Source organism: Gigantopelta aegis, chromosome 9 (assembly GCF_016097555.1).
Source record: "Gigantopelta aegis isolate Gae_Host chromosome 9, Gae_host_genome, whole genome shotgun sequence".
Taxonomy (NCBI): domain Eukaryota; kingdom Metazoa; phylum Mollusca; class Gastropoda; order Neomphalida; family Peltospiridae; genus Gigantopelta; species Gigantopelta aegis.
Window position 1 is genome coordinate 83,415,619 of NC_054707.1, and position 25,668 is coordinate 83,441,286.

The 25,668-nt window shown below is 39.1% G+C and overlaps 1 protein-coding gene across 1 annotated transcript in view; it reads right to left on the bottom strand.

Annotated features, from left to right (window-relative positions):
* Nucleotides 1-25,668, bottom strand: part of LOC121381804 (neuronal acetylcholine receptor subunit alpha-10-like) — a 125,140-nt gene that overhangs the window by 73,787 nt on the left and 25,685 nt on the right. Inside the window, exon 2 of the mRNA XM_041511160.1 lies at nucleotides 2,614-2,759. Within this exon, the coding sequence (XP_041367094.1) occupies nucleotides 2,614-2,759 (146 nt within the window). The remainder of the gene's footprint in view (nucleotides 1-2,613; nucleotides 2,760-25,668) is intronic.

Sequence of the window (25,668 nt, forward strand, 5' to 3'; positions counted from 1 at the left end):
TCCATCATTTCTACCCCTAATTGACTTATGAATTCATTCTGAATTGGGGGAAGGACGTAGCTCAGTGGTAAGGTGCTTCTTGATGTTCGGTCGGCCTAGGATCGTTCCCCATCGGTGAGCCCATTAGATTATTCCTATCCTCTCTGTGGGTAAACTGACCCAGACAACTGTGCTATCCTCTCTGTGGGTAAACTGGCCCAGACAAGACTGTTCTATCCTCTCTATGGGTAAACTGACCCAGACAAGACTGTTCTATCCTCTCTGTGGGTAAACTGACCCAAACAAGACGGTTCTATCCTCTCTATGGGTAAACTGACCCAGACAAGACTGTTCTATCCCCTCTATGGGTAAACTGACCCAGACAAGACTAATTAAAAGCAGTCATCAAGTGGTTACTCTTCTTTTTCGATTAAAATCTAAATCACGTTATTCTTTTGTCATACATTTGACATCCAGCCGCCAAAAATGATGTAATGAACAGGAGTATCGTTAAGACAATCTTTGTTTTCTTTTGTCTTTCAGTGTAAACCCACTGACACCAATACAAAAAAATTGACATTTACACGAAAGCCGTTAAACAAATAGGCTCGCTGGAGATATGTTGTTATTAAACAAATAAAGTCAGTTTATCCGATTAGGGGAATTTTTCCTTGAACCAATTTTTGCAGCAAGGAATTTATGGTCCTCGATAAGATGATGGCTGTACAGATTGACAGATATAAACAAAGGTCGATATTTTGGAAGGGAAAAATGCAAGACTGCGTTAATGGAGAAAAAAAATCAACTAATAACCATGAGGCATAAAACACTGAGAGGGAAAAATCAATCCGGGTAGAGATACTTAGCATAAAAGTTTTGGGATAAAAAATAAATAGTTCGTTTTCAGTTGAGGAAGGTAAAAGTGGATAGAAAAGAGGAAAGTAAAAGTGGATAGAAAAGACGAAGGTAAAAGTGGATAGAAAAGAGGAAAGTAAACGTGGATAAAAAAAAGAGGAAGGTAAAAGTGGATAGAAAAGAGGAAAGTAAACGTGGATAGAAAAGAGGAAGGTAAAAGTGGATAGAAAAGAGGAAGGTAAAAGTGGATAGAAAAGAGGAAAGTAAAAGTGGATAGAAAAGAGGAAGGTAAAATGGATAGAAAAGAGGAAAGTAAAATGGATAGAAAAGAGGATAGTAAAAGTGGTTAGAAAAGAGGAAAGTAAAAGTGGATAGAAAAGAGGAAGGTAAAATGGATAGAAAAGAGGAAAGTAAAAGTGGATAGAAAAAAGGAAAGTAAAAGTGGATAGAAAAGAGGAAAGTAAAAATGGATAGAAAAGAGGAAAGTAAACGTGGATAGAAAAGAGGAAAGTAAAATGGACAGAAAAGAGGAAAGTAAAAGTGGATAGAAAAAAGGAAAGTAAAAGTGGATAGAAAAGAGGAAAGTAAAAGTGGATAGAAAAGAGGAAGGTAAAATGGATAGAAAAGAGGAAAGTAAAAGTGGATAGAAAAGAGGGAGGTAAAATGGATAGAAAAGAGGAAGGTAAAATGGATAGAAAAGAGGAAAGTAAAAGTGGATAGAAAAGAGGAAGGTAAAATGGATAGAAAAGAGGAAAGTAAAAATGGATAGAAAAGAGGAAGGTAAAAGTGGATAGAAAAGAGGAAGGTAAAAGTGGATAGAAAAGAGGACGGTAAAAGTGGATAGAAAAGAGGAAAGTAAACGTGGATAGAAAAGAGGAAGGTAAAACTTGATAGAAAAGAGGAAAGTAAAAGTGGATAGAAACGAGGAAAGTAAAATGGATAGAAAAGAGGAAAGTAAAAGTGGATAGAAAAGAGGAAAGTAAAATGGATAGAAAAGAGGAAGATAAAATGGATAGAAAAAAGGAAAGTAAAAGTGGATAGAAAAGAGGAAGGTAAAATGGATAGAAAAGAGGAAAGTAAAAGTGGATAGAAAAGAGGAAGGTAAAATGGATAGAAAAGAGGAAAGTAAAAATGGATAGAAAAGAGGAAGGTAAAAGTGGATAGAAAAGAGGAAAGTAAACGTGGATAGAAAAGAGGAAAACAAACGTGGATAGAAAAGAGCAAGGTAAAAGTGGATAGAAACGAGATAATGTGAACAGGGCGGGGCTTCTAATTGTCGTATCACAAATGCGGTTTTGTTTTTATAAAGCAAACATGACAAATTAGAAAAAGTTACGTAAAAATATTGTTTTTGTTATTCAATCAGCCCAAATAAATAAGAACCATACTCAGCTAACATAACTAGAGAAGGGAACAGTAAAACAAAATCAGGACAGAGTAATATAGGATCTCCCCAGATAGACAGTAGACACTTTAAAACAAAACTAGGAACTGACGATGTCAGAGGCTAAGCTCTGAGTGGACGTGTCTGAACCTTTAATGAATAGGGACACCAGGGCCCCGTTCTACGAAGTGATCTTAGTACTAAGATCACTTTAGTGCATACAGTAGCTATGCACTTAAGGTGGTCTTAGAGCTAAGATCGATTTGTGGAAAGGGGCCCTGAAAGTTAAAAGAAAACAACAACAACAAAACGTTTTCTTATTACGAAACTTTAACAAGACATTGTAAAACGAGACATCGAGTGATATACAAGGTCTACAACACACAGCGACTCACCACGTCGATGATCTGCGCCAGTGCCACGCCAAAGGTTACGTTCAGCGAGTGGCTGGCGTTGAGAGAAGGGCGTATTCGTTTGTCGTAACCCTTGAGTAAATCTCGAACCAGGCGGTACTCATTCTGGTCTGCTACCACAACGTCCACTGAAAGAGAAACACGTAAACATCACACGTCAGTTCAATGTGGGTGGAATATTGATACAATATATTAATGTAGTGAATTTGAAGTTAAATGCTTTGGGTTTTTGTTTTAGTTTAACGACACCACAAGAGCAAATTGATTTATGTATCATCGGCTATTGGATGTCAAACATTTACTAATTCTGACGTACAGACTTCGAGAGAAAACCCGTTACATTGTTCTACAAGTAACATGGGATCTTTAATATGCACCATCTCAAAAACACTATAGGACATACCACGACTTTTGACATACCAGTCGTGGTGCCCTGGCTGAAACGAACGAGAAATAACCTAATGGGCCCACCGACGGGGATCGACCCTAGACCGACCGCACATGGGGCAAGCGCTTTACCACTGGACTATGTGAAGTGTTTAAACCAGTCTGTACTGCAGTTTATCATGAAGAACATAATCCAGTCAAGCGGACGGGGTTTTTTTTGCATTGTCTGGGTAAATTTACTCAGTAGTAATACACCTTTCTCGTGTTTTCGTTTTAAAACATAAATTAGAATAATTCATATTTGTGAGGATGGTTTGTGGCATGTGTAATTGTTGAATGAACAGAAGTTATTCAACAGTCAGAAACTACAATCGGCTTGTTCTAGAAAATTGGTTTAAAATAAAAACCCAAACAAAACAACAAAAATACCCCCAAACACCCCAACACTTTAGCAAACAACAAAAATACCCCCAAACACCTCAACACTTTAGCAAACAACAAAAATACCCCCAAACACCCCCAACACTTTAGCAAACAACAAAAATACCCCCAAACACCCCAACACTTTAGCAAACAACAACAAATATATACAAACTGGAGGTAAATTTAACACTTTGGCGCCCAACAATACACGCGGATTTTCAATTTATACGGTAAATCAGTTCACAATATATCTATTTTAAACATTCTATATTTAGTAATATTTCTGCATCAAAATCTGTCTTAAAAAGAAAGACGTCTGTTTTTATGATAACTCGACCAGATAGAAATATATCTTAGACGGAATCCTCCAATACTGAGTGTGTATTTCATGCTTGGTCAATCAGGTTCGATCTGCTGTCAGTTAGCGTCAGTTACGTAACTATAAATACATTACGAACGGTAACTGGCTTGCGATATGTATCAGCTGACAGATATCGTTCTATCTGACAGGAACATGTGATAGGTCGGTTGTTTCAGACCAGAGAATCACTAAAGGCATTATCAGGATATATAGGAAACACCAACATGGCAAGATATGAGAACAAATGACATTAGTTTATATTTAAATAATAAAACAACTCAACGTAAGACAAAACACATTGTTAAAGTTAACTTAAACAGTTTATTCATTTAATTTGATTGCCTTGCTAGGTTCTGTGCTAAGTTTGAGTTCTTAAACTAGTCTGGGAGTAGCAGTCCTCTCTAGAGCGCAGTGTTGTCCAGTAAAGGATCTCCTCGGAGTGGCTGTCCTCCTATAGACGACGCACTAAATAGAGATTCATAAAATCAGTCACTATTTTGCCAAATCCCATTTGACTCTTTACTGTGCAGAGATATGGTTTTGGTCATGAATAATGGTTTTGTTGTTCAGATGTATATCATGCTACTCTGCGCAAACACCGCAGCTAATATTCGTACGTCTGTACAGGTAATGATTAATTTAGTTGTTGGTCGTTGTCACGGAGCTTCCAACGCCGTTACCGGCAACTGCCCCACCACTCAGTTCCCCGGCAATAGAATCAGAAACCAGCAGCGGGTGTAACAATATTTCTCCAAGTATCCCAATCTGTACATATAGATCTCTCTGTATTGGGTAGTTTTCTCCCCGAGTGGCTTGGCTGTTGGGGTATTCGGGGAACAAGATCGTATATATATTTACTATGAACCAACGTTAAATTCACTAAAAAGACAAGTTTAACACGTTTAGTTTCAAATATGTATTACAGAATCCCAGGTAAGGGTTACAGCACTTACATGGCCTGTTACAACCGGTGTCACCCCACCTCTAGGCTGAGCACCACACGTAAACGTAATCACTTGGCCATTAGGGATATAGTTACCCCTCGCAGTTAAAACAGCAACAAGCCTTAGAATAATTAATTATTATCCTTAGTCTTCCCTACATCCAATATTAAGAGGACCTACAATTTATCTGGTCATGATACTAGGATTACCAGTAATAGATATTATAACTATTCGTAACTTTTGGCTAAGAGACGCCTACAGTTTACTTTAGTTGTTCGGACTTTAGATTACCAGCTGTCTTTCCCACACCTATTATATTCAAATAACCTACAGTTTAGCAAGTCATGGGACTAGGATTACCAGTCATCGATATTATAAAACGCTAACTATTTTTTTTAATTATTATTTATATATATATATATATATATATATATATATATATATATATATATATATATATATATATATTTTTTTTTTTTTTTTTTTTTTTTTTTTGGGGGGGGGGGGGTGGTGGTGGTGGTAAGCGACGCCTACAGTTTGCTTTAGTCGGTCTGACATAGATTACCAGCTGTCTTTCCCACACTAAGTATAACAAGAATACACATAATTATAATACTTGAATGCCACAACAAAATACCTTTCAGTTACCACAGAGCAGTAAAACATAGTTACCCATGTCAATTGGACTGATATAGTTCGGCCAGCTGACAGCGTTTTCATCTCATCCCTGTACGTGGTTGTCACCCAAGTCCTTATACAGAAAGAACTCCCAGCTTACATCCCCTGTTTTGGTTTTTCAGCTGGGTCCCTTATCTTTGGCAGTTCTGTCATTTATAGATGAGTAGCGAAATAATGGCCACACTAATTCTCTAAAACTACCAACAATACCGATGCCATTTAACTAATAGGGGAAACCTTCTTGGGTTATTTACTCCATGCAATGGCTTTCGATCATTAAAGTTAATGTTTAGACGGCACATTTGTTTGTGAGAGAGCAAGATCACTCGTTTAATTTTTTTTTTTTAATTGTTTTTGTTTGTTTGTTTGTTGCTGATGTTGTTTGTTTTTGAGGGCGTATTACGGCCTAGTAATCTGTTGACATCACCTTTCTTAAACAAGTCGGCTTTAGTGACTTTATCTTGATTTGTTTTCGTCATTAAGTGCTTAGATATAACCGTAATTACTTATGTGCTTACTAGTATGTGTGTACGTCGTGGACTCGTGTAGCGAACAATAAAACATTAGCATATACAATTAGTAATTAGTGCGTTAGTGAGCATGTGTAGAGACACGAAGCCATGATTCGTCGGCGTTCAACACGGCCAAATAACCATGGCATCACACACACATATAGACATGTCTGGTCGCTGGGGGTGGGTGTGCGGGTGTGTGGGTGCGCGGGTGTAGGGTGTGTGGGGTGTGGGTGTGTGGGTGCGTGGGTGCGTGGGTGCGTGGATGTGTGAGTGTGTGGGTGTGGGGTGTGGGGTGTGGTGTGTGGGTGCGCGGGTGTGTGGGTGCGCGGGTGTGTGGGTGCGCGGGTGTGTGGGTGTGCGGGTGTGGGGTGTGTGGTGTGTGGGTGTGCGAGTGTGGGGTGTGTGGGCGTGTGGGTGCGCGGGTGTGTGGGTGTGGGGTGTATGGGTGTGTGAGTGCGTGGATGCAGTTGAACAAATAGTTCTCATTCATTTGTGTACCCCTTTAGCTGACAAAGAAGGAAATCGTTTATTTAACGACGCACTCAACACATTTTATTTTCGGTTATATGGCGTCGGAACCTTTAGCTGACGAAGACCCTACATTAATGTGTCATGAGTTTTTACTCCGTCCCTCCCCCTGTTATTTTATATTAGGTGCGCCCCTGAGTTTGGTCAGATGGTGGAAAACAGCCATTCACTCTTATGGCAGTTAAGCGCGCCAAAGCGTCATATACAAGCCATCTGAATGCATTACAAGACTTGACACTCGACCGGTTTAACGACGCCGAGCGATTTCGGCCAATGTATACACACTTTAGCCATTTGCTTTTCAACATTAGACAGCCGAGTGTTACGCGTTATTTAAAGTGCACCCTTGCCGAACGCAAGAGTCGTGAATAAATCAAACTTATACTTAAGTGATGACAGAGGATGAACGAAGACCAAATGGTTTACACTTTTATCAAATCGATTGCCTCCCATTAACAGTAATTGTTGGGAAACCTTCCGCGTGCTTCGTTCTTTACAGCACAAATCACCGGCCAAACGGTGATGCAACGCATTGAGCATGAGACACATTTTAAATCTGAGATAATATGCGGGTTTATTGCTACAGCACTGACAGTTTTACACCATTTTGTTTTCGGCCATTTTGAACCATAAAACGTAATTTCTCAAGATGGTCAACATATGATTTTGGATTCAGCATCCCCAAATTAGGTTGAAAATCTATGTTGGACCAAATCTTTAAAAATCTGAAAAATGGGACTTGACTATTAGTAATATATTAATAAATAAAATGTGTACACGATGAGGATGGAGGTGGGGGCGCCAATCCATTCATCTTTTCCCCCGCACTTCATACAAAAACATTTGGGGGAAATTTATTAAATGCACTGATTCTAGTTATTAAGAGTATAACATATTTTCAGATATTATAATTTTATTGTTAATTACACATTACCTAAAAACTCTTACTTAAATTACCAATTATCAATTATTCAATATCTTTTGCACGTCAAGGTATTTTATAATAGCTCGAAATGTATTTTTTAAGTGAAACCAATTTAGGCGGAACTTCATGTTTTAAGACGCCACAAACATAGCTACAAAGACATTTGTTAGGACATCACAAACTTATTATAAATGACGATGATGATGATAATGAGATGAATGGTGAAGCCACAGTATTTCTATTCGCTTCCTGTCAGTCGAGCTATTTTGGTATTGATCTAACCAGAGGTCCACGGAACCTGCAATGTTTTCCAGGTAACCACCAGTTAAGGTCATACACTCGGGAGACACGCCCATAATCACACCCGTGGATGAAACTCTGTGTATGTGAGCTGACACTTCCCCATAGAGCCTATCGCTGCTTTCACCCTTGGTTAGAACATGTACTTGAATGATCTTCCTCGTTACTTTAGGACCGGCCTCGGTGGCGTCGTGGTTAGCCATCGGTCTACAGGCTGGTAGGTACTGGGTTCGGATCCCAGTCGAGGCATGGGTTTTTTAATCCAGATACCGACTCCAAACCCTGAGTGAGTGCTCCGCAAGGCTCAATGGGTAGGTGTAAACCACTTGCACCGACCAGTGATCTATAACTGGTTCAACAAAGGCCATGGTTTGTGCTATCCTGCCTGTGGGAAGCGCAAATAAAAGATCCCTTGCTGCCTGTCGTAAAAGAGTAGCCTATGTGGCGACAGCGGGTTTCCTCTCAAAATCTGTGTGGTCCTTAACCATATGTCTGACGCCATATAACTGTAAATAAAATGTGTTGAGTGCGTCGTTAAATAAAACATTTCTTTCTTTCTTTCGTTACTTTAGGCGGCATGTGTATTACAATTCCGTCTCGTTTGCCACCATGCCCTTTTCATGAAGTAGCTATCGTATGCATATGTATGTCGTATGTATGTCCTACCTATTGCGTGACACCCAACAGCCGATGTGTATTTTTGTGCAGGGGTGTCATTAAACATTGATTCATTCATGTCAGTCCAATGGTTCTTCACCGCCATCCCCTAACACACCCAACTTTGACAACATTCTGAAACTGAAATCTTCTTGAGTGACCAACTGTTCTGAAGAACCACCTTCATACTACAGCAAGCAGACATTCCATTCCTGTTCTGTTGTGATTGAAGTTCTAACACACACAGTTCTGTGGCCTATATCGCCTTCTGCTCGGTTCAGTGTGTTGTGATTGAAGTTCTAACACGCTCAGTTCTGTGGCCTATATCGCCTTCTGCTCGGGTCAGTGTGTTGTGATTGGAGTTCTAACACGCTCAGTTCTGTGTCCTATCTCGCCTTCTGCTCGGGTCAGTGCGTTGTGATTGAAGTTCTAACACGCTCAGTTCTGTGTCCTATCTCGCCTTCTGCTCGGGTCAGTGTGTTGTGATTGGAGTTCTAACACGCTCAGTTCTGTGGCCTATATCGCCTTCTGCTCGGGTCAGTGTGTTGTGATTGAAGTTCTAACACGCTCAGTTCTGTGGCCTATATCGCCTTCTGCTCGGGTTAGTGTGTTGTGATTGGAGTTCTAACACACACAGATCCGAGGTCTATATCGCCGTCTGCTCGGGTCAGTGTGTTGTGATTGGAGTTCTAACACACACAGATCCGAGGTCTATATCGCCGTCTGCTCGGGTCAGTGTGTTGTGATTGGAGTTCTAACACACACAGATCCGAGGCCTATATCGCCTTCTGCTCGGGTCAGTGTGTTGTGATTGGAGTTCTAACACACACAGATCCGAGGCCGTCTGCTCGGGTCAGTGTGTTGTGATTGGAGTTCTAACACACACAGATCCGAGGCCTATATCGCCTTCTGCTCGGGTCAGTGTGTTGTGATTGGAGTTCTAACACACAGATCCGAGGCCTATATCGCCGTCTTCTCGGGTCAGTGTGTTATGATTGGAGTTCCTATATCGCCGTCTGCTCGGGTCAGTGTGTTGTGATTGGAGTTCTAACACGCTCAGTTCTGTGGCCTACATCGCCGTCTGCTCGGGTCAGTGTGTTGTGATTGGAGTTCTAACACACACAGATCCGAGGCCTATATCGCCTTCTGCTCGGGTCAGTGTGTTATGATTGGAGTTCTAACACACACAGATCCGAGGCCTATATCGCCTTCTGCCCGGGTCAGTGTGTTGTGATTGGAGTTCTAACACACACAGATCCGAGGCCTATATCGCCTTCTGCTCGGGTCAGTGTGTTATGATTGGAGTTCTAACACACAGATCCGAGGCGTATATCGCCGTCTGCTCGGGTCAGTGTGTTTTGATTGGAGTTCTAACACGCTCAGTTCTGTGGCCTATATCGCTGTCGTCTGCTCGGGTCAGTGTGTGACTGAAGAGCATCCCGGCGAGTTTCTCTATGATGGGAGTCTGACAACTGTTTGCCTTCGTCTAACTCTGTTTAACGTCTTACGAATAGTCTCGCGTCAGAACGTGACTTCCGCCTGCTGTCGCCCAGCTATAGACTACTCGTCTTTGGACACAGTTCTACAAGGTTTTAACCTAATTGCACACAGTCTGTGATAACACTGTCAGCACCTAAACACACAGTTATAGAAGGTTCTAACGTAATGGCACATACTCTGTTATTGTACTGCGATGACCTAATGGCACAGATATAGAAGGTTCTAACGTAATGGTACATACTCTGTTATTGTACTGTGATGACCTAAAGGCACAGATATAGAAGGTTCTAACGTAATGGTACACACTCTGTTATTGTACTGTGATGACCTAAAAGACACAATTATAAAAAGTTGTAACGTAATGGTACATACTCTGTTAATGTACTGTGATGACCTAAACGACACAGTTATAAAAAGTTCTAACGTAATGGTACATACTCTGTTAATGTACTGTGATGACCTAAACGACACAGTTATAAAACGTTCTAACGTAATTGTACACACACTGTTATTGTACTGTGATGACCTAAATGACCTAAAGACACAGTTATAGAAGGTTCTAACGTAATTGTTCGTAATCTGTGATGACATTGCGGTGACCTAAAGACACAGTTTGTTTGTTTTGTTTAACAAAACCGCTAGAGCACACTAATTAATTAATCATCGGCTATTGGATGACAAGCATATGGTATGCATGTCTCGTAGTAATCAGAGAAAACCCGCTACATTTTTCCTAATGCAGCAAGGGATCTTTTATATGCACTTTCCCCCACATACAGAGAGAGAGAGAGAGAGAGAGAGAGAGAGAGAGAGAGAGAGAGAGAGAGAGAGAGAGAGAGAGAGAGAGAGAGAGAGAGAGAGTTAATAAACAACATTCACTGAGTAGACTTTGGAGACGAACATTTGAACATTCAGTTGAAATGTAACCTTTTCTTGCTTAGACTTCCAGGCGATTGATCCAAACAGTCGATTGATCCAAACAGTCGATTGATTATCTAATGATGTCCTGAAACCTATTCGTTTGATAACCTAAAATGGTTAATTTAGAGGCGTCATTAAATAGCTTACAGTGTGACCTTTATTAGTCGTTATCATTTGGCGGACCAGCCTTATTCCTGTGGAATATCCTGCAAATGTAGACTTTCAAAAACAGCGAGTCCTTCAACGAAATGGGGTTCCATTGGTGCATTAATGACTATTTCAGTTGCAATAAAATATATTATGTATAAAGTCGTGTAAAAAGAAAGTCAGCCTTTTCTCCAAACATGACTACCCTTGCGCCCCTTATGCATATCGTGGACCCGCCACTGCATATTACTTACAATAAGTGGTGATAAACGTTTTGTATAATCAGATCCGTAATATTAAACATCTATAGAAATTATCACGGAGCACTGATTGGAACGGGAAATAGAAATCCCAAGGGTCCAGTGACCGAGGATCAACCCTACTCCCTCTGATCCCTTGAGCAGACTCTCTTCCCCACCTTCCACCGAGTGGAGTCTCGCTCCGCAAATGATGATGTTAACTAATGTCCGCCACTGAAGTACTAGCGGCGCTGACCACCCCCGAGGCCTGGTAATGATTTCACCGTCATGTTAGGATGACAAGGGTTCTCGCAGGACGTCGCAGCCGGCAGAGCTACAAGACGGGAACTGTAAGAAGAATCACACACCGCTGTGTCTTATTACGTTAGCGGAACAATCTCAGACGGTAGGGGTAAGTCAATATAATCACACACTCCCCCTCGGAGAAAATACGCCATTCATTTCATTTTTACCCCAAAGGAATCAATCGATATGAATGATTCGAGAAATAATAACATAACGGAAATATAGGTTACGGTCAGCGAACGGAATAGAAGGGAATGGAGTGAAAAGGGAGAAACAGATGTGAGGAACAGAAAGAACAGGTATGAAATGGAAAGACACGGAAAAGTCGAGTAAGGGTATACGTGTATGAAGGGGATGGCGGGAAAGATAAGTGGAAGGATCAAACTGGAAGAGTAACAAAATGTCCATTGAATGAACGTTTGACATACATGGCAGTCTGTTGATCTGCTCAGAATTAGAGATGTTACAGGAATGAAAAAAAAGAAAGAAAAAAAAAATGTTTTATTTAACGACTCACTCAACACATTTTATTTACGGTTATATTGTTCCAGGAAGTATTACAAAGGGATGGGTCCGAAATAAAGCAAGAAAATACTAGTTGTACGTGCGGGTGGCTTTTTTGTTTGTTTTTCTTTTGTCTTCTGAGAATGAATGTGAAAACGAAATGTAAAATGAAATATTTTAATGTTATTATGCCAGACAAATATAACTCGACACAAGTGATAGACGATAAGGGATGCATATTGTCAGTATATTTTAGACTGTTTCGACGGTGATGCTCGAGAAAACCACCATTTACGTCGAGTGGTAGCGCGTTACAATTTTAATATTCAGAGTTAAATATGCAAAGATTACATTCTCTGGTTACCATATTATAACATCATGTACAAATGTGAAATACAAGCTCAAATGCACTTTTTAAAAAGTTGTGTGTGTTCGCTATGAACGGATATCGTCGAACGTATACGCTTGATTCGTCGCCTGTGCCGCCATAGCTCGGCAAAGCACAAACGACAGCCTGCTGTCAGTTTCAGTTAACACGTGCGTTTGCCGATTTAAAATTGTAGGGTTCGTCTGAAAAAATTAAAAGAGAAATCTTGCGCTGTACGAAGAACGTTCGGTTGAGGATACGATACTAGAATATTTAGTTAAAACCGGTTTGATCTTGACAACGTATTATCGACAGTCGTACCTTCCTATTTCAGAATTGATATTTTATAAAGTGTTAGTAGAACTTTCAAAGTTTAGTTTGTATACTAGTAACACATTAATCATGTATATATTTTTAAAATAAAATATACTAAAGTAGACACTCGATAAAATCGACAAATTCAAATAAATATTATTTCGTTTGGAAAGGGTAAAGTTGGGGTTGTTTACGACATCAAAGATAAAGCATATTGATTTAATAATAATCCGACCCCATACAACCGTAAATAAAATGTGTTGAGTGCGTCGTTAAATAAAACATAATTATCCTATCCTTCCTTCCATCTGCTGTTGGATGTCTAATATTTGGTAATTTTGACATATAATCTTAGAGAGGAATCGGGTGCATGTGTAGGGAGAGGGTATTGGAGGTCGAAACCCTTACTTGCCCAAGTTTAAAAAAAAAAAAAAAATGTATTTTTTGGGGGAGCATGGCCCCATATAAACTTCGCTCAACACAGTCTATAACCCCAACCTCGCTCAAGTCCCTGCACACGCGCCTTGGAAACGCGCTACATTTATTTTATTTTTTTTAGCAATGGATCGTTTATATGTACCATCCCACAGACAGGATATCATATACCATGGTATTTTTGTATACCCGCCGATGGGAACGATCCTAGACTGACCGCGCATTTCCAAAAAACACCTTTTTAGGTCTAATTAATGAATAAAAATAGCATATTATAGTCTTGAAAAATGTTACGTAAATCGAACAGAGTACCCTCTTCCTCTAACCCCAGAGCGTTACGTAATTAGTAACACCCCGTTACATGTAACGCGTATGCCAACAGCTGGCCACTGTCAAAATTTCAAGGCAAATCCCCCACTCACCGACCCCTGGAAAGGCGTTGTACCATACCTCTATGGATATAAATATGTTTTGGAGATATGAGACGACCCCTCAATCAAGACAGTTAAATTTGTTCAAAAATTGCGAAATCTCACGTGATCTCTTGTTGGGGAATTCTATACTTGTGATAAGCCAATGAAAACCAAGATCGGTACGAGCCCGTCAAAAGTATCCCACTTTCAAAATACTGGCTTTGTTTTTGACCTGGATAAGCCAGCGTAGTGAAACCAATGCGCAATGCGGCGTCATATATGCACCAAACGTAATTGGCTTTTCTGTTCTATATGCTCAAATAATAAAAATATTCCAGGGAATGTAGTTTTAAAGATAAAATTTGTTTTGTTAAACGACATCACTAAATTTATTAACCATCGACTATTGGATGTCAAACATTTGGTACTCTTTGGCAAGTCTTAGAGGGACCCTGTAGATTTTCTCATTAGCAGAAAAGGATCTTTTATTTGCATTTTCCTACAGACAACACAGCCTTTTATATACCAGTCGTAGGGCACTGGCTGGGATAAGGGGCAAAATCAGAGAATGGTTGATTTAAGTCGTTCGATCCTAGTAAACATAATAATTATGTGAGATCGATTAATAAATAAATAGGTCTTTATCATGTGAGATTGATTAATAAACAGTTCTTTATCATGTGAGATCGATTAATAAATAGTTCTTTATTATGTGAGATCGATTAATAAATAGGACTTTATGATGTGAGATCGATTAATAAACAGTTCTTTATCATGTGAGATCGATTAATAAATAGTTCTTTATTATGTGAGATCGATTAATAAATAGGACTTTATGATGTGAGATCGATTAATAAACAGTTCTTTATCATGTGAGATCGATTAATAAACAGTTGGTGATCATGTGAGTTCGATTAATAAATAGTTCTTTATCATTTGAGATCGATTAATAAATAGTTCTTTATTATGTGAGATCGATTAATAAACAGTTCTTTATCACAAACACAAATAACAAAAGTTAAATAATTGCCTTGGAACTTTAAGGCTTCACTTTTATATTAATATCAATCTTGAATTTAAAGCAGAAATATTCAACATAGGCCCTACATATATAGCGCACTGGCAGCATAAAACCTTGGACAGAAGCCGCGACCAGGCGTTCTTTATCTCATGTAAAGGGAAACGGACAGCAGACAATACGTCATTGACCTGGACCGGAAACACGACACTGCGTGACGGAGACGGCATGACACTGCAAAAACACGGGCCTCAAGTTCGCTTTCACGTCTTTATAAAGAACGCCAGTAACCAGAGAGGATGCTTGAAAACGCGGACTGAGTGGAACTAAGAGGATGCTTTAAATCGCGGACTGAAAAAGCGTGGATGATTGAAAACGGAGACATTTCTTATTAGCGTCTTCTGTCTGTGTTTGATTAATGTGATAAGGCATCTTGTGACGGCGAAATGGAGATGGTGCACATATAGTTTATAGTGCATGCAGAAACGTGTCTGAACATATCATTACCTGATATATCTCTCTGTTGGAGTGGCGACTGTATCTATTTAATTTTTGAAAAGTTCAACACAATTTTGTTTAAGCAAATCACACACATACTCAATTGCAAAATCCTCATTTTAGAAAGAAAGAAAAAATCATTTTCATTCATGACATCTATATTGCGAATAGTGGTTTTAGGTACTAAACTAAGAATGTTGACTGGGCGAGGGCCACACCCACCCTACTCTTATTACATACACTAAGACTTACTGGGTTACCCGTCTCCATGGTAAAAATTATCATCAATTGTGTAACATCAAATTCTAGAGTTGCAAATATAATATGACGTGAAATAATACAAAAAATATATGTTAAAAGACAGAGAAAGAAAAAAGCATTAGTCATCGAGATTTTTGTAGATGCGTTTGACAACTAAGTAAACGTGACTCTTGTTTAGCTTTTTATATAAAAAAAATGGAGAAATAATTCTGGATTGAAAAAATCCACATAAACATTTTAAAAAATCGATTTTCAATACAAAATAATTATAATTATCCATCATTCGCCTCATGTTATACTAAGTAATTAGATCAACATAACAGATGAATTATAGTAAAGTGGAATTAAAAAACATATTCTCATACACAATGGCAATTAAATAACAATAGCAACAACAACAGCAACAAATATTCACTCTCACCCACTTGGAAAACATAATTTTTTAAAAGCTACCCTTCGGACTTACGTTAATTAATTTCACTTTAACTTGATGTACTTACTTACAGTGGATCCTCATTTATCCGGACAGTATTGTTGTTCCTCAAATTGTCTGGTTTAACGAATTTCCGTAGTGTTGAAATGTACCATGGCCCGGTAATATAAAGCACTCGTAACACTTACGTCAGACGTATACCATACATAATGCGTGGCGTACACCACACACAATGCGTGGCGTACACCATACACAATGCGTGGCGTACACCATACACAATGCGTGGCGTACACCATGTACAATGCGTGGCGTACACCAGGCACAATGCGTGGCGTACACCAGGCACAATGCGTGGCGTACACCACTCACAATGCGTGGCGTACACCAGGCACAATGCGTGGCGTACACCATACACAATGCGTGGCGTACACCATACATAATGCGTGGCGTACGTCTGACTTAAGTGTTACGAGTTCTTTGTGTTACTGGGCCAGACGTATTTGCCTTGACTAGCAAATGAATAAAAATAATTAAGTAACAAATACAGATTTATATTAAAAAAGAACAAATATATTTATATTCCCAAAATATTAATAAGATCTATTAATAAAATCCAATCATACATGTATATCTATTTAAGGTTCAAGCACGACGTGCCCTGCACATGGCTCTCTCTCTCTCTCTCTCTCTCTCTCTCTCTCTCTCTCTCTCTCTCTCTCTCTCTCTCTCTCATCCAGTTGCTCAGTTTAAGCGAATTACGAGAATCCTCAGCAGCAAACCAAAATAAATAAAAACAGTAATAACAAAAACACAACAAACACCCATTTCCCCTCCACAAAACCAAAAAAAGAGAGAGAAAAAAAGAGAGAAAAAAGGCATTACAAATGCGATTGCCTTTAAGACTTCTAAATATGCATGATAGCCGTACCTACTACAAATTACGAACACACCCTAGGCCTAATACCATGCTTACGTGGTCGCTGACAGAGAATTTCTGCTGGGGGTTTAAATAAATTTGTTTTTAATTTAGTGCCACTACCCCCGCAAAAAAAGAGGGAAAAAAAGAGAAGAGAACCACACACATACGAAGAAAATTGACTTAGCCACTCCCCAGCCACTACTTTTGGAATATTGCTCACTTCGCGAAGAGTCGTCAGCCCTGGACACTGAACTGCAAATTACTTCCGACGTTCAGCAGTTGGTCTTTTACGATGCTAGTTAGGACACCACGGAGCAAGAAGGAAAAAAAAAAAACTCTTTGAAATTATATATTTTATTCATAATGGTCGTTAATGAAGGATTTGCCAGAAGCGGCGAGTTGAGAGAAAAAGAAGAAATTGAAATGTCAGGTAGCATTCTCAGTGTGCATAATATACGCAGTTCACACGGAAGAAAGTATCGATTTTTCAAAGGTTTATATGCAAGCGCTGACCATTTGGTTTCTTCTAGAATGCGACATGACAGGAGCCGCAGATGAATGCATTATATAGCCACCGAGGGTTTTCCAAAGCATTATAACAACATCTGTTTCCATCGATAAGTCCTCCGAAGTATCATATGACAGTGATGAAATGCAAATTAGTATTACATCTCGTTGGAATGTCAAACATCGCCGTGTTTCCGTGATCAAATGTAAATATGTATTACTACGACGCAGAATGACAGATGTTACCAGTTCCCGTAAACTTAGCTGTAAATCCTGACGGAAAGTCAGTGTAGCGTTAACATCACCATAAAATCCAAGATGGCTGCCATCGAAAATATTAAAAAGTTAAAACTATGATGTATTTAAAATTAATGAAGGTATCCTTAGAGTAATTGTTTTGTGTTGATCACTATAAATCACACGAAATTCATAGTAAGGTGAACTTGTGATTACTAACAAGGAAAATAACATAGAGACTGTCTGGTTCAAAACATAGTCAGTTCAAAAATGTTTTTGGGAGGGTGGGATGTAGTCCAATTTTAAAGCGCCTGCGTGATGCGCTTTCGGTCTAGGATCGATCCCCGTTTATGGGCCCATTGGGCTACTTCTCGCTGTAACCACCAGTGCACTGGTACACATGTATATCAAAGGCCGTGGGGTCATGTCTGTATGATGGTACATATAAAAGATCCCTTGCTAATAATTTAAAAAATGTAGAGGGTTTCCTCCCTAACTCTGACTATATATCAAAATTACCAAATGTTTGACATCCAATAGCCGATTATTAATAAATCAATGTGCCCTAGTGGTGTCGTTAAACAAAACAAACGTTTTCAGTTTTTATGCAGGGTTATTTTTAAATCGGCAATCACGCCTCACAATATTATAATACCAGTTAAAAATGCAAAATAAAAACACAACTACAGACACATTCGTTCGTGTTATCGATATCACCTATTATCGTCAGCCATCGGCATACAGCATACAAGACTGTTGTATTGCCGTGTGTTGGTTTGAGAGTAAGTAAAGTTTTGTTCTCTCTTCATATTATTAACAGAAATATGTAGCGGGTTTCCTTTCAAAGACTATGTCAACATTACCAAATGTTTGACGTCCAATTGGCGGTGATTAATAAGTCAATGTGGTGCCGTTCAAGAAAACAGACTTTAACTTTAACTTCATATACTAGCGAATCAAGCCAGAGTATACCGGAAAATGACGCACGAAATTAAAGAAGATGATCTATTCTAAATAATAGAAACGTATTCAAGACTGCACCTTTAAGAAACTTGAAATAAGCAAATATTCATTTAAAAAACTGTAATAGTGAACGATCTTTGTTAGTCGGCTAATTTGGGCCAGTAGGGATACGCGAAGTAGAAAGAATAAGCGCACACGCACGCACATATACACACAGTCACACACACACACACACACACACACACACACATATATATACACACACAGACAAACACATACACACACACACACGATAAAAAATTAACACACGTAAATGGTTGAAGGTTCGTTAGCTCGAGTGACCTCTAACCCTGCCCTTATTGATATGTTGTAGTGGAGGGCTAGATGTGACTCGAGCTAAAGGCGACTCGAGCTAAATGCTGTGTGTGTGTGTGTATGGGGGGGGGGGGGGGGCATTCCCCACCAGTTGCTACGGGTCCGTAATTAGAATGAAGTAGAACTAAGAGCAGGGACGCTATTAACAAGCCACGTGTGTAACAGTGTTGAAATATAGCCACGATCACAGCGGAATTCTTTACAGTCAGCATGGAACCAGTTGATCCCGACATGGTAAGTGCATTACGTCCCCGGTCACCAGTGCATTATTACTTGTGAGTTAACTAAGGCCGATACGAGTATTCAATTTGTCTGTGGAGGTTATTAAACTACCCCTAGGCTGGGATTTGCCCCGTCTCTCCCAACCTTCGTTAAACGATTACTTGTTCCATTCCCACTCCAGCGTTTTCGACAGCAACAAAACGAAAGTGAATTTCACTCCAAACTGATTCAACGGACAATAACGTCGTCCGCTTTGTTTTAGCCTCGTCCGACGTGCGATTGGACGTAGGATCGATCCGTCTCAATGGAGCCACTTTTTGTTAATTTCCCCTATTTCAGTGACTTCCTGCTCTACACGTGAGGAACTGAATATAAATGCTCCATGCTGTTAATCGAAGAACTGGCAAGGTTCTTTTATAACCCAACGAGCACTAGTGTCACAATTATCACACAAGGTCAAACCTAACTTAAAATAACTAAAGGGCTAAAAACTAAAAGAAGTCGGGGATAATAATAGAGAGATTCGCCATCTGGACAAATAGACTTCGTTTAAAGTTAGAATTAAACGAGATATTTTACTTTTTCCTACCGCTGGGTAAGGATATGATGTGAATAGTTTTATCGCAATATAAAAATGTCCTGAATAACCATCGCTAATTTTAGCACCACAAACGGAACACTTGGAAAGAAAACTGGAATTACTAAACTAAAGCATGAAAATAGAGCGGGTGACATACATGCATTCTGATGTGTTTGTTGTTTTTGTGAAATTAATTAGGCCACATGGGCAAGGCTACAAATATACAGTGTACTTCACCGTGTGTACTTTTCTTTCACTTAATTTGTAGAATGCAAGAAATTCCTTTGTAACTCTCAGCGGCAGTATAATACATTCATTAGCGGGTTCCTGTTATGTCGCATTTCACAAGAGACCAAACGGTAGAAATGGCTTCTCATCACGTCTATCAAAACATTTACCGGGTGGGGCGTTGACCTTTTAAAGGGCTCAGGCTTTTCAAAACGAGTACTTATTGGTAAAACCTAGTTACATCTCTGGAGCAGATTATCTACCCTTGTTTGTATTTATTTTGAAAAAACAAACAAACAAACAACAAACAAAGAAAAAAGTCCGCAAATATATATAGTTTTCTTTATTTAAAACCATTTAGTTCGATTCACATTAGTGTTTGTGTCTATTAAAGTTATCAGTATCTTATGAACATTTTGGATCCATCTTGACAGTCTTTTGCTGTTCAGAATATATCACTGTGGAGAATAACAGGTCCATAATTGGTGAATCTCTGATTTACGGTCATCCAAGATGTGGCCGACAAACGTCTACGAGTCTCTTTGCCACGTTTATAACGCTTGTATTACACGTGACGAGTCTGTTTGCCAGTTACGCTTGTATTACACGTGACGAGTCTTTCTTAGCACCAACCGGCGGGACGTAGCCCAGTGGTAAAGCGCTCGCCTAATGCGCTGTCGGTCTAACATCGATCCCCGTCGGTGTGCCGAATGGACTGTATCTCGTTCCAGACAGTGCACCACGACTGGTATATTAAAGGCCGCGGTATGTCTGTCTGTGGATGGTGTATATAAAAGATCCCTTGCTGCTATTAAGTAATCGTAGCGGGATTTCTCTGAAGACTACGAGTCACAGTTACCAAATGTTTGACATCCAATTGTCGATGATCAATTAATCAATATGCTCTAGTGGTGTCGTTAAACAAAACAATATTTTACTTTTCCGTAACACTAAAAGACTTGAACGATGAAAACTGTCTACTGAAATATTGTTATTTTTGATTTTTAAAGGTGTGACCGTAATGTGTAAACAAAACAATTGTAATTTGTTTTTAGAAATGATCGTTACTAGACAAGTCAACCGCAACGTTTAAAACAGTTTGACACGTTAGTATTACGTGTACACGCACGATGTCAATACATGCTGCCTTACGACTGGTTCGTACAATGAACATCCGAGAAAACTGGACATTGGCAACGCCATCTTTAGATGACCTTCACTCTAAGTTTGAGCAATCGCGGTCGACCTATTCCCTCCGGTTCATATAGCCTTCAGCAGCTTGCAGCCAACAGGTGGTAAATACATCAGGTACAATTATGCAAATGAAGTCATTATAATAACTTACAGCGTCCAACTACAACAGACTTCGATTTAAACGGACAACGTCCTTTAAAACGATTTTCTTAATCAGCGGCGGGTCTAGGGTCTCCCGGGGGTGAGGACTAGAATTCTGACACGGGATCTCTTGATTCCCGGAAACAGACGAGTCAGTGGGAGGTTATTTCTAAAACAATCCCACCTATACGGAGGAGACACAAACTTGACGTTTAAAATACAAAGTTGAAAATAGATGACCTATGAAAGTATTTGAAAATGTGTCATAGAAAACGATAGAACTATCATCTAGAAGAGGAGAAATAAATATAATCCAGACGCACCCTCTCCCAGATCCGCCGTGTTCTCATTTTGAATGCTGACCTACAAGTTGGGACGTTCTCTGACAATGATATTATGAGAGTCTAAATTGGTTCTTTTTGTTTGTTTTGTTGTTGTTTCATTTTTAATATAAATATTCTATTTTCTCTAAATGACGTACTGCAGTACCTTTAAAGAGACTATTCCTAGTTTGCTACTATTATAAGACGTCTCCGACTGATTGTTGTTTTAATATGTTTAATGTTACATACTAAATATCAAAGTCTGTATATTCGGTGTGTTTCTAGTCATCATCGTGTTGGTAGTAACCAAAGTGTATTTCACATTTCAATACAAATGACTTCGTTCGTACTGTGACGAATCAGAAATGCACTGCGTCTGCAGAAAGTGATATTCTAAACACTAAATGTGTTAAGTGCAATTTAAGTTTAGTCATTAAAACAGCTGTATTAGTAAAATATGCATTTAACAATGGCAGCAAATTCAGAAGTCACATTAAACATGTTTAACTAGCAAAGACTTTCTTTATTACAGGTGATGACCTCAAAACGCCATGTTGTAAATGGTTTACCATTGCAATAAACAGTCTAGTGATTGCTTTAAACAGTTCACCGATTGCTGTAAACAGGTTTCTTATTTACATAGCATTACGAGAGACCAACCCCCGCATCAATTATACCAAACACATTAGCTGCAGTGGATAGTGTAGATGAGGTAAAGAATTCCTCTGAAATATTAGACGGAAAATAATACGACAAGAATTCTTGTTTAGTTTTCCTCCACAATCCGGAGAGCACTAGCTATTTCCAGATAGTTATTTAAATCTTTAGTATTTTAAATGGATAATCTTTTTTACAACCATAACCACATTTGTGTAAATACTGCAAGAAATATTGTAACAGATGTCGGTAACTGTAGCTCTCAAGTTAAATACACGGAAAGGCCAGGAATGTTTGTGTAATGACACCCCAGCACATTGAATATAGGTTATTAGGTCCCCGATACTTGGTCTTGAGGATGAAACATGAAACGCATTGCCTGCCACACAGGTTAGTATTCTCCAAATAGCTAGTAAAGAATTATATGTATACTTCCACACACACAATATCAGAAACAATGACCATTAATACAGCAGCCGTGGAGCAGAAATTTAAAGCCAAAATAACCACATAAGTTCTTCATTTCTAAGTCAAATGTATAGGCGTCTAAATTACCCATGACTTGAACAATCTTTAGCTATTTTCGTAGCGAAAGTTTCGTAAAGAATATTATGATATACATTTAATAACAATTTAATTGATGACCAAAAAAACCGTATAATAATACTAAACTAGTTTTTGCATATTATTTAAAAATAAGAAATGTTTACAAGCGCTAACAGTTTATTAATTAATTATGCTCTTTGTGGTCGTCTTTGATAATGATGACGGTTATTTCTTGGCAATGTATGTTTCGTTTCGCTCTGTGTGTTGGTTTTTGGTGTGTGTGTGTGTGTGTATTTGGATTTTTATTATTTTTTTTAAACAAAGTATCACTGACCAATTATCTGTAAATTATAATTTAAGTGCTGTGAATTTCCTCAGTAGACGGTATCCATTTTTACTTGATTTGCAGTTATAATACGGCAGGCTAAATAACACGAATGACGACTTAAAGTACAAACATTGACACAATAACGCCAATATCTCCAAAAGTCAGTTTTCCCCCTCATATAATATGTCTTCGTTCAAACTAATTACAACTTACTACAAATTAAAACAGTTTACGTTTTCTTCTACTGTGTTCTAAACATAAATATATACATAGATATACGTATGTGCCATTTACCGTGTCGCTAAGTGACATGAAAAAGGAATAAATAATCACACTTCCTTGCCAAGGGATTCAGGCGCCAGACTGACCTGTCCCATAAATATCTAGTCCTCGACGATTACTAGCGTGATTCGTGTGAAGGAAAACATCAATAGTATTTATTATGCTGTTGTTACTGTTGTAAAACAATTAGGCCAATTTCCCCAGTGTTCCACCAATTGTCGTCAGAACATCGAGCGTCCATAGGAGAACAGTGATAGCAATAATTAGGAATAAAAGCCGACAGTTGAGTGGTTAAGTGTCCGAGAAACGCACGCGAATGGCCACGATTGCCTTCAAATAAGCGATTATGTGATGTAGATGCAATGATAGACGTGGCTCAAGTCTAACATAAATAACTGTCCGGCCTAGAGAAGTCAATTCCCAGTGGTGTTCGACGAACAGTTGAATAAATCCACTTATCTGACGCTCCCGGACCCATCGGTTTATCCCAATCCAATATTTGTTGCATGACAATGTCTGTAATGCCTTCTGTCCCTTGAAGCGACCTGGATGGCATAGTGGTTAAAGGAACCCTTGTGGCTCAATTCCAGCTATTAGCCATGCCGAATACTTGGCTTTGGATGGACCTCCCTGAACCTTCAATACGACATGGGCACGTAAATAGAGTACACGGTCAAGGTTAAAGGAAGGATGGAATGTTTTATTTAACGACCCTGAATTACGATTATATGACTATGAACTACAGAAATAATTAGAGAGGAAACCCACTGCTAACACTTCACGGGCTAACCTTTTTATTACTAGCAAGGGATCTTTCATATGAATCCCTCAAAGACAAGACCTTTGTTTGCCCAAGTTATAGACTAAATGTTTGAAATGAGAAATAGCCCAAAGGGTCCCGCCGACGCGGATCGATCCTAGATCGTCCACCCATCAGGCGAGTACTTTACCACTGTACTACGTCCAGTCCTTTGCATTGTGGTTAATGCATCGGTTTTAAAACTTACAGGTATTGGGTTTGAGGATCGGCAGTTTATTATTTGATTGGATTTATCGACAACGCCTTTCTGTGTAAGGTCCCAGTGTTAAGATTTCTGGAATGTAAAGCTCCAGTGTGTACGGCATTATACTCCGATATATGTACAGTATCTAACACACACACACACACCCCCCCCCCCCCCCCCCCCCCACCACACCCCCCCCCACCCCCACACCCACACACAAAAACCTAGGATTGTTGATGACTATAAGTTTACGACTGAAAATCGTGGTTACTAAAGTTTACAAGCCAGTTTTGCCCATATGTTAATACGGTCTAAATCTGTTTTAAAATATTACATTATCCGGATTGCCGACAGTTATATACAGTGAAGTATAGTCAGCAAATAACCATATGTTTGGGATGATTTCGCTAAGACTATTATTTATATTTATTAAAAAGAGACTTGGGTCAAGGACGGAACCTTGGTGAACGCCGGCGGGGGCAGTGTTGATGGGAGGAAATTGATTTTTTTATAATAGCACGCGCTGTTCTTTATCAGATAAATAGCTTTCTAAACAGGTTATCAGTATTCCTTTTGTCCCATTATTGTTCAGCTTATGACTTAAAGCACATAAAGACTGAATGCAGCGCGTGCTTGCGGTGCGACTAAAATATTTTTTGGAAATATATTAATTTCAATGAAAACGTCTAGACTGGGTGCGTGTGATGCGTGCGTCTGAAAACGCACGTCGCCAGCCGCAATAAGATAATTGTATATGGTTTACACGCTCAAAACACAGCCGCAATAAGATAACTGTATATGGTTTACACGCTCAAAATACAGCCGCAATAAGATAAAATGTATATGGTTTACACGCTCAAAACACAAGCGGCAGTAAGATAATTGCATATGGTTTACACGCTCAAAACACAGCCGCATTAAGATAATTGTATATGGTTTACACGCTCAAAACACAGCCGCATTAAGATACTTGTATATGGTTTACACGCTCAAAGCCGCAGACGCATCAAAGGCAACAGTTGGACAGCACGCACGCGCCGAATCCAGTCTGTATGCGCCTTTAAATTATCTCGTCGTGAAATACAGCTCTAAGACAATTAATACAGTGATATAGGTCCACAAGATAATTAACACTGCACACTACATTATAGTATAAATATAAATACACAAAACATGGACAAACCATATCTAATATATATGTGGGGCAGTTGAAACTGAAAGGTAACTCGTTTACTAGATTATACTTGCTATTGGCTATATACAAATACTAGATAAAATTACAGTGTTGCGAGTATTGGAGACATTACGATAAATATACCAATCTATGATTCTTAGTTATTTAAGGTCATTGCCCCAAGCTTGCCGTTTGCGTACGACTGCTGTTTCGCATAAAGTCCACCTGAGATACTCAAAACACCAAGACAACTAGAACCACGCTAGACTCGCCAATATTGGC